A 9,573-nucleotide genomic window follows, 5' to 3' on the forward strand; every position below is an offset into this window, starting at 1 on the left:
CCCATTGGCCAAGCTCCCTGAAGGGGCCGGGAGTTAAGGTGCACGCGGGAAAGGCAAAATACAGGGGCGGAGTCGGGCTGGTCACGTGCGCAGGGCGCGAAATCTGACCGCAAGTCCAGCGGGAGACCTTGACCTCCGCGGAACCATGGCTAGGAAATGGCCCTTTTGCTAGCACGCTGGCTCGGTTTAGCTGAGTGACGACATAGGCCCGCTTTCCTATAGGGCCCCAGCCACCTGGGGGATCAGACGCAACCTAGCCGCGCGAGAAAACAAGCCAAGACCTGGTCAAAGTCCCTTTTTTTTTTTATTAAGGGTTATCAAGCTGTACACAGTTCCTACTCCTTCCGCTGCGAGCTCAGGCAGCGCGGTTCACCACACCCGCAGCGGACCAGACCTGGGCGAGGCGCGGGGCGGAGAGTAGGAGCTGAATCCCAGCATGCAACGCGGCAGCTCAAAGCCTAGGGCGAAGGCCTCCTGTCGCGCCTCCATCCCCCTCTAGGGGTCAGCGGGAGACAGGCCAGAGCTCTCTTGCTGGGAGGTAGACAGCCAAGGGCACACTCCAGCCCAGTCCGTCCCAAGCGCAGGCGGTAAAGGGGTACAATAAGCAGCAATGGGGGCCAGGATGGCCTCAGTCTCCCAGGGGCCCATCCTAAAAGTGGGAGAGGGCAGCAAATAATTTCTATCCTGCTCCTGCAATTTAGAAACCTTCCTTCTTAGTGTCAAAAGATAGCATGAGGGGAGCTGGGAGCTAGGGCCTCCACACCAGTGCAAAGCAAAAGCTGAACAGAACGGGAGCAAGCGAACAGAACGGGAGCAAGCGGCATACACGCCAGTAATGTGCGGGAAGCAGGAGAGAAGTGAGCAGGCTGCAGCACTGGGAGAGAAGTGGGGGTGAGGTAAGGGCCACAGCCTGAGCTGCTCATCTGTTCAGGGTGGAGGGAGGGAGGCTGCAGACGTTGAGGGTCCAGACCCAACCTCCCCACTCCACAGTTGGCACAGGTGCTCCCTGCTTGGCAGCTTCTGTGATGGGCAGTCCTCTGAAGACTTGCAGGGGCAGGTGCGAAGGTGGCAGTACTGGGGCTGGGCTGGGGACCAGTTTCTAGCACCACACTCTGAGCCAAGGGAGGGGGGGGGGGGCCTGGGAATGAGGCTAGAGTCCTGTGTGCCTTGGTTCCTAGGCCCCCAATTTCTCTCCTGGGGCTGTGGCAAGCCCAGCGTTGGCACCTCCCTTGGCCGGGCACGGACACACAAACACCACACACGTGGAGCCGGGCGACACTCAGAGAAGCCCTCCGTGGCGGGAGGATGGGATGGCAGGGCAACAGTGGCCTCCATCCTGGGACATAGGGACCTTCCTCAGCCTTGCCTACACCTGTGGAGAGAAAAGGGTTAGTAGTGGATATAGTCTTTAGCTAGCTGCTGACCCAAATAAAGCCTAGAGATAAAGAAAAAGGAAAGCTTGATTCCTTCAGAAATTGATTTCAGAGTAGGTGAGGGAAGAAAACGGGAGTGTATGTTGGAGGGGAGAAGCAGCATCTCTGTACGAGAGGGCTGCCTTCTCTCACATGGGACTTGGACCTCAGCCTGGAAGTTACTACTTCTGGTAGTTGTTCTCGGGTCCTGGAGCCCTTACCTTGTGCACCTGTGGGGGAAGCTCGTCCTCCGAGCCCTCCTCGGGAACAGGCTCTGGGTGCCTTGATGCTGACTGTCCATCTTCAGCCCACCCTCCGAGGGGCAGCCGAGAGAAGTGAGAGGGAGCCCGGGGTACTGTGCCAGGATCTAGAGACAAAAGTAAACATACCCTTAGAATTAACCCAAACAGAAATGTGGAGAAAGGTTCTATGCGGGGTGGAGGTGAGGGTTGGTCTCTTTGGGCCTGATTGCTCTGACCTCTTTCCTCCCCAAGAGGCTTCGGAAAGAGCCACCCTTCCCCCAAGGCTCTGTGTCCTCCTGAACCGCCATTGGATACCTGTGATGCCCCCGTAACGCCTCTGGAAGCCCCCCTGCAGGGCGGTGGTCTCAGGTGCTCCAGGCCGGGGTGTAGCACAGGGATAGCTGGCAGAGCGGGGGATAGGCTGGGGGGCCCGGGAGCCCTCTCCCCCCTCTTCAGGGGCACTCTCCCCACTCTCATCGCTCTCCCGGCGGTGCCACACGTGCCGCTCGGGTTCAGCCTGGGCCTGCTGCTTGTGGAGCTGAAAAGTGGGGGGGGCTCATTAGTTGGGGACAGGATGTCTGAAACAGCTGCCCCCCACCATAGTATCCCCCAGTTCCCATTTTTACCACCCCACCCAGAATCACTAACCCAGAGTAACCATCATGTTAACAGTGTGTTAACACACATATGACATCTTACAGGTTAAATTCTCCGCAGGTCCCTGGAACAAATCTGTGTGTAATGTAAGAGCTGTAATGACCCTCACTTTGTGTAGTCATGTAAGTCAAGAACAGATGGGTTGCGCATCTAAGTGCCAGGCACTTTTTTAGGTGCTGGGACTACAGCGGTGAACAAAATAGACAAAAATCCCAGCCCTGTATGGCTTATATACTGGGGGATGGGGTGGGGTTATAGACAACAAAATAAAGAGGGGGAAAAATACAATATGTCAGATAGAAGCTATGGAGAAAAACAGAGCAGGAAGATTTAGGAGGGTGGCCAAGGGAGGCTTTTAGTCAGGGTGGCCAGAGATGGTCTCACGGAGGAGGTAAGAACAGATATGTGAATAAAGAGAACGGGGGAAGCCATACGCATATCTCAGGGAAGTGGATTCTTGGCAAGGGAGACAAACGGGTAAAGGTGCTGGATGAAAGTAAGCTTGGCTAAAAAGGATAGTAAAAGGGTATATGTGGGAATGGAGATTACAGAGTGGGTAAAAGGCAGAGAAGGGTTCTGAGCCCAGGTCTTGCTTTTCCACACCCCAAACCCTCTCTTTTTCAGTGGCCTTCTGGATCCCATGGCTCGGCCCCTTCCTGCCCACTCACCTGGTGCATATAGAGGGCATGCAGGCTCATCTCGGTGGACGCGTATTCCGACAGCACCAGGCTCTGCAGCTGTCCTTCCCACACGCTGCTCCCGGAGCTGGCTGTCCTGGCATCCACCCTGTCCCTCCCAGCACAGACAGACAGCAGCCGTCAACATTTCTGACCCACAGAAGTTGCTGGCGTCTATTCCCAAGTCCTCCCATCGCGGCCCACCTCTACTCACCCAGAGCCTGTCATGGTGCTGGGGGCTCGGCCCGTGGGGACCTGACCCGGGTGCAGAGGGGAGAAGGAGCGCAGGGCAGAGGCGACCTCAGCCCTGTGCCTGGAGCCTTGAAGGTCTCTGGGCAGTGGGGGGCCCCGGCAGGAGGAGCCGGCTACCACATTTGCAATAAGGCTCAGTGGCTGTGAAAGAAAACGGGTGGCTAGACTTCCCAGGGCAGCAGGGAGGCTGCGGGGTCCCCCAGTATCCTGGGTGTCAGGACTCAGTGGAATAGACTTAACAGACAGAAGGAAACCGATAGGGTAGGTACGCCCTTCCACCCCACGTCCAGTCCTCAACTCCCAGCACCTGGAGCACACGCTGCCCGTCACCGCCCAGGCCCCAGGAACACACCTCAGACTCAGATTGTAAGGACTGGATGGACGTAAAGAGAGCATTTTCAGGGAGCAGACCCCCTTGGGCAAGGCCAGCCGCTGCTCCGTCCCGCTGAACCTGCTCTTTGAGGAAGCCGAGGAAAGCCGTGCTCTCACGTGGTGGCTGCCAGCCGGGGTTGGTGATGGCAAAGTGCATGAGGGACAACTCTGTCTTCCCATCCTCAGCTTGCTGGTACACTGAGGCCTCTGTCTGCCCACCGGACAGCCACTGCACAAGGGAGGCTACAGTGAGCAGCACTGTCCTCTGACGGGAACCCTTTTCGTACCTTTCCTGCTAGAGGGGAGGCTGTGCCCCTGGAGGACGGACCACAACGCGCTGCTGTATCTTGTCCAGGGGCCCCGGTGCCCCACCCCAGGAGTAGTCGCGTGCTGAACTAGTTGCTCGGTTTGTGCCTTTCTCAAGGGAACGTGGCCAAAGGTGCAAGTTGAAGGCTAAAATCCAGCCCTAGCTCCGGTTTACCAAGCAGTGTGCGCCCTGGCACGTGGCTGCCCAGAGGCAGGGCTGCCTTTTTGTGGTGATTCGTTGGCTCAGTTTGCCCAAAGACAATGCCGGCATCGCCTCTGGCCACCTGCCCGTCCTCTCCCGGTACCTGGGGATGCCCATGCTGGCGAACATCCATCTGAGCAAAGGAGCAGGTATCTCCAACACCAACGACCTCTACGGTGAAATTGCGGAAGAAGTCTATAATCTCCAGGGCCCGTGGACGCAGGCAGAAGATGAGGATCAGGGGTGTGACAATGGGGCTCAGTAATTCCTCCAAGATGAACACCTAAAAGGGAGGGGACCCAGATCATAAGAGAGGAGGAGGGATCCCAGCCCTTACCACCGAGCTATTAGCCAGTCTCTAGCAGGCCCTAACTCCAACTCCACTCACTGCCTTGTACTGGAAGAGCTGGGCAAACTCGTCCCGGGTCTGCGAGCGGTGGGCATTACCCTGCCAGTGGTCAGGCATGTAGTGGATGTGAGCGAGGATCACGCGGAGCAGCTGCTCAGGGCAGAACACCATGTGCTGGTCCGGAATAAAGGACCTAGGGGGATCAGGGTCCCCGTGAGAGGCAAGCCTTTCCCAGGAACGCTAGCCTGCTTGCTCCCGCCTGCTGCCCCTGGCCCACCTGCACACGGTCACGGTGACCCCCAGGAGTGTGACGGTGGTGAGGACGTGTTCCACAGCCAGCACATCTTCGTCATAGATGGTGAGGGCAATAAGCACGGCCAGGATGGAGCCAGCGAAGAAGGCGCCGTTCTTGGCCAGCAGCGTCAGCAGAGGTGACAAGAAGCAATTCATGTACTTGGAGGCGGGCTTGTAGCCTCGGTTGAGGCGGGACTGCAGCTCGTGCTCCAACTCGTTGAAGTGGCGGAGGTAGCAGCGGCCGTAGAGTGACCAGCAACGTGCTCCCAGGGCCCCGGGCTCCCGCTTCAGCACCTCGGCGTAGCTGAAGAAGGCGTACAGGATCTGCCAGATGAGGATAAGGGGGCACAGCAGGAAGTTGGCGATGCCGATCCACAGGATGCGGTTGCTGAGGCGCTGGGCCAGCTCGAGCCGTTGCCCCCCACGTTTGTACTCAGCCTTGAGGCTCCATTCATTGAGAAACAGAGAGCCGGGTCCCCAGAAGAGGATCAGCTCGAAGTTGTACTTGAGGCCACGGGTGAAGAAGACGGCCTCCCCAAGGCCGGGCAGGCGGAAGCGCAGAGGCAGGAGGGATTTGTTAACCAGCGCGACCATGTAGTTCTGGAAACGGAGGATGCGATGGTAGATGTCCAGCTCTGTCAGCTCGCGCTTGTGGATGCAGATCTGGTGCTCTTTCTGGGTCTGCACGATTCGGGCCTGCACTTCCTGCCACGTGCAGTATGGAAGGGCAGACTGTAGGGTGGGAGAGAGACAAGGCAGGGAAGGTGGGCTGTTGCCCCGACTGCTTCCCCGCGTTAGCCGTGAGGTCCTATGCTTAGCCGCGCGGAGCCTTTAAGCAGACACTCCCTGACCTACCAGTGACGATGAGGATGCCGGAGGCCCAGGAATACACCCCACCCTTCCCTAGCCACAGAAGCCATCTTGGGCTGTGGTGCTAACCGCTCAACTTCCCAGTCTCACCATGGGGATACGCAGAGCATGCAGGTAGAAGGAGTGGATCTCCCAGTAGCAGCAAATGTTATAGATGAACTTGATAAGCCGATGGATCCAGAATACAGCAGCGATGACCAGGATGGTGATAAGGGAGCCATTTTCCTGAATCCTAGTGGGGAGGAAAAAGGAAGGAAGGAGGGGTGGCCCTTGCGGAGTCTTGGGAGACACGATGCTATCCTGAAGGATGTGGCGAGGCCGAGTCTGTGTTCTAGGGGATGTGTGACTACCTCACATTCCATTCCATTCCCCACCTGTTAGCAGAAGTCTGCAGCCCTTACCTTGCACTACAGACCTGGGCAGGCAAAAAGGCATCTGGCAGAGTGACCTTGACAGGCTCGGTAGGGTGAAGACTATGGTTCACCATCTTGTTGGCAAATAGGATGTCATAATCCACACAGCTAACCAGGAAGGTGGTGAAGGCAACCACAAAGAGGAACTGCCTGGGGAGTTGGGAAGAGGGGCCACAGTCCAGGAGTCAGAGAAGCACCAGTGAAACAGTGTGGGGAAAGAGAAGAGTCTGGAAGCAGCAGAAGGAGATTACAGACAACAGCCTCTAGGGACACGCAGGCGCAGGCGCTGGAGAACTCCCAGGGGGCTCTCCTTACTGCTCAGCCCCAGGGACCTTCTAAGACCCAAACCAGCTACTACTTTTTCCTTTTAGCCTCAGGGCGTCACACAATCAGCCGGCTTTTCTCACCAGTAGTAATCTCTGCCACCACTTACTAGACTCTCAAAGATCTTCTGATTGTGGTTTCTTCTTCCCAATCCCTGATTTCCTTTTGAGATAGTATTTAGAAGCCCTTAGGGGGTTTACAGTCTTTTCTTATTGAAGGAAGGTTTCCCAATCCCATTCCCTTTGGCAAAACCATATGGCTCCTCCCTTTTAGAAAGCTCTTTGCCTTCTAAAGCTGTTAACCAAAGCAGAACAACAGACTTTTCTTAAGTGGCAGGCATCTCTAAGACCTCCAGACTGAACTATGCCCATTCCATTGGAGCTCTAATGAAATGATCAAGTCTGAGTTCTCTTCATGGAAGAGATAGGACTTGGAAAGCATTCCTTATAGGGGAGATTTAAAAAAAAAAATGAGATTGGAAATTTTGGTGCCACACCCAGTCCCTGAATTCTGAGAGTCTGCAGAGTTTTGAGCCTAGGACTGAGCCGCCTTGGCAGGAATGGCCAGGGCTGAGCTCAAGGAAAGACTGACATGTAGTCCTTCACCACATCACCATCCCTTCTTAGACTTACATGAGCTCAAAGATCTCCCCGATGAGCATGCAAGTGAAGCCATTCTTCTGGTGTAGATTATAAACGTAGAATTGTCAAGAAAAATGTGGTTGATAGAGACAGCAGTTAAGAGCACAGACTTTGGTGTCACATACCTGAACTTAACTCCTGGCTCCATGACTTTCAAGCTGTGTGACTTTGGCCAAAATTACTTACCCTCTCTAAACTTTTGTCTGCGGTGGTACCTGTCTCATAGATAATAGCACCTGTCTTAGAGCACCTGTCTCATAGAACTATTAGATATGAAACAACATGCGTAAAGTATTTAACACAGAGCTGACACAGAATAAGTCAAAAGATATTATTATAGTTATTAGCGTCCCATCAAAAAGAAAGATCACCTTTAAAGAGGTTCCTTATAAATTGACACCACAAAGTGAAAGGCACGTACGTAGTTCTTGGTAAACCTGGGGTATCATTATCTATAACAATCGTTATTTCCTCAGCCTCTTTCAGTGTTAAGAAAACTTCCACCTCCCTTCCAGAGACTGGAATCAGACCCACCCCAACTTCCCATGAGGGGCCTGGCTTAGGGAGGGGATAAAGTTCCCAGAGCTCCAACACAGAGACACAAAGGATATTCGAGAGAAGAAGAGGTCAAGGTTTTCGATGTGGTGCCAAGGTGCTGCGGGCATAGGAGCAGAGATGTCAGAGCCCCGAAGGAACATGAGCCCCTTGTTCCCTCCGTGTTCCTCCACCAACTCTCTCCCCATGCCCTGGTGCCCTTGTTGTTTCCAAGCACTCACATTTACTCCCCTCAGGGACGTGCACCAATAGGTCCTCCTCCCCAGGGGGCGAATCACTGTAGGAGGCCTCAAGGCGCTGGTATTCAGTGTCAAACTGCGCCATCACCACCACCCCCTGTCCACTTTGTCCACCTGCCGGTAATGAAAAGAGATCCAGGTTCAGACTTTGGTGCTGCTTGTCTCCTGTCCTGCCTAGTAGACCAGAAAGAGTGAGAAAGAATCCTTGGGCTTGGTCTCCACTACCAGTCTTCTTGGCTCAAAGGCAGAGGAGTAGTTACCAAAGGAGAACAGCAAGCTCAGGGCCTGGGAGGTCAGTCATTCCCAGAGCCTCTACTGAGTGTCTACTGAGGTCTTGCCGGTCTGAAGCCAGGCTCTGCCCCTTTGCTGGAGGGCAGGGGCTGTTTCATCTTCTATTCAGTGGAGATAAGGGGACTTCCCTCTGCCCTCCAGGAGAAACCCGGGTCTCCCAAGAGACTAGAAGTTCGGAAGCATTTTGTAAACAAAGGTTGAGATAAGCACATGGCCCTACCAGCTCCATGGACAGCGTCTGCTCCACTCCAGCCCTTGATGCCCTGGCTCTGCAGCTGCTGGAGGAGAAGGTGTCAGGCCCCAGAGAGTGGGGATTGGGGACAGAAAGAAACCCAACCCCCCTGCCCACCCACCTTCAACTAAGAGGAGGCCAAGCATGGGGCAGGGAGGCTGCAGTGGGGAAGAGGCACTACGGCTATGTGCCCTTCCTCTGGTTGTACTATACAGGGCCACTCATCCAACTCATCCCAAGAAGTGGCTTGTTGAACCTGTAAAGACTGGATCAGTACAGACCTGAGGTCAGGCAGCCCCTCCAGGCTGTTTTTCCATCGCCCCACCTCGGCCTCAGAATATTCTACAGGCCTCTCAGGGTCCTCAAAGCCCCAAGTCCAAAACCCAAGAACAGGGTCTTTCTGAACAGGACCTTTCTGATCACCCCCTTCCCCTGGTTCCCTAGCAGCACCCAGCAGACAGGCATAGTTCCTGGAGAGGAAATCCTGACTGGGTCACTGTAGACACAGATCCTGGGCAAAGTGTGGGTTCCCTAGGTCCCTGGAGCCAGGCATGTTTAGATAGCACTCACCCAGTCGGTGCAGACCCTGGGGCCCTGGAACACGGCCCAGCCTGGCCCCAGTGGGATTCCCTGGGTTAGTGAGAGCCCTGGGTCAGAAGGAGCTGACCAAGCCCTCAGGGAACTCACCACTGACCAGGTCACTGTGGACCCAGGGTCATGGAGCCCCGGCTGGCCGGGCCTGGGCTCAGAGGTTCCTGCGGATGTTGGAAGAATCGAGCCAGTCCGACAGCAGATCGCCCCAGTGGGCTGGGTTGCATCCCCACACCCAGCCGCCAAGACCCGAGCCCAGTGCGCCCCAGGGTCGCCCGGCGCCAGGCCAAGGGCTCGGCTCCCAACAGCGGACAACCTCGCGCGCGGCCCCGCCGCCCGCGCGCGCCCCCGTCCGCGCGCCCCCGCCATCAAAACATTCCGGCTGCGCGCCTCCGCCCCGCCCGCGGAGCCCCTTCCCCCCGTTACCCGCTATGAGCTCACTTAGGGCTCCGCAGGCACCCTCGGTCAGGCCCAACCCGGGCCCCGAGATTCCAGTAACCGATCTCGCGTTTCACTTCAGGAACCGTGACCCGAGTGATTCCAGGGGCTCGGTCGGCTCCGCTGGGCTCGTCCGGACCCAGAGCGCTAGGCCCGGCGCCTGTCACTCACTGTCACCCGCAGCCAATCTGACCAATGAGCGTGGGGGGCGGAGGC

The 9,573-nt window shown here is 56.3% G+C and overlaps 1 protein-coding gene across 7 annotated transcripts; it reads right to left on the bottom strand.

The window, feature by feature from the left end:
* Positions 1 to 285: 285 nt before the first annotated feature.
* ATG9A (autophagy related 9A) lies at positions 286 to 9,529 on the bottom strand. 7 transcript variants are annotated; one of them, XM_032594520.1, is made up of 17 exons: positions 9,361 to 9,529; positions 8,450 to 8,593; positions 8,317 to 8,374; positions 7,788 to 7,919; positions 7,623 to 7,666; positions 7,003 to 7,067; positions 6,035 to 6,196; positions 5,724 to 5,865; positions 4,747 to 5,495; positions 4,509 to 4,662; positions 4,224 to 4,403; positions 3,593 to 3,841; positions 3,203 to 3,381; positions 2,980 to 3,097; positions 1,970 to 2,192; positions 1,634 to 1,779; positions 286 to 1,372 (listed from the first exon to the last, which is right to left on the bottom strand). In XM_032594520.1, exons 4-17 carry the CDS (start codon positions 7,888 to 7,890, stop codon positions 1,367 to 1,369), a joined length of 2,520 nt encoding a protein of 839 aa, XP_032450411.1. In that variant the 5' UTR covers positions 7,891 to 7,919; positions 8,317 to 8,374; positions 8,450 to 8,593; positions 9,361 to 9,529; the 3' UTR covers positions 286 to 1,366. The 7 variants fall into 7 exon arrangements, with proteins under 7 accessions (XP_032450411.1, XP_030180780.1, XP_030180778.1 ...); XM_030324920.1 differs by lacking the exon at positions 8,450 to 8,593 and adding an exon at positions 9,016 to 9,083; XM_030324918.1 differs by lacking the exon at positions 8,450 to 8,593 and having other exon boundaries at positions 8,317 to 8,371.
* Positions 9,530 to 9,573: the final 44 nt, after the last annotated feature.

The sequence above is a fragment of the Lynx canadensis genome, chromosome C1 (genome assembly GCF_007474595.2).
Source record: "Lynx canadensis isolate LIC74 chromosome C1, mLynCan4.pri.v2, whole genome shotgun sequence".
NCBI classification, from domain to species: Eukaryota; Metazoa; Chordata; class Mammalia; order Carnivora; family Felidae; genus Lynx; species Lynx canadensis.

Excerpts from the sequence above, each read along its gene's own strand:
- ATG9A (XM_030324925.1), bottom strand. The coding sequence starts at position 7,890 with ATGGCGCAGTTTGACACTGAATACCAGCGCCTTGAGGCCTCCTACAGT. Across the intron at positions 5,866-6,034 it reads GCCCAGGTCTGTAGTGCAAG|GATTCAGGAAAATGGCTCCC; the intron begins GTAAGGGCTGCA and ends CCTCCCCACTAG. Across the intron at positions 4,404-4,508 it reads AGCTCTTCCAGTACAAGGCA|GTGTTCATCTTGGAGGAATT; the intron begins GTGAGTGGAGTT and ends CCTCCCTTTTAG.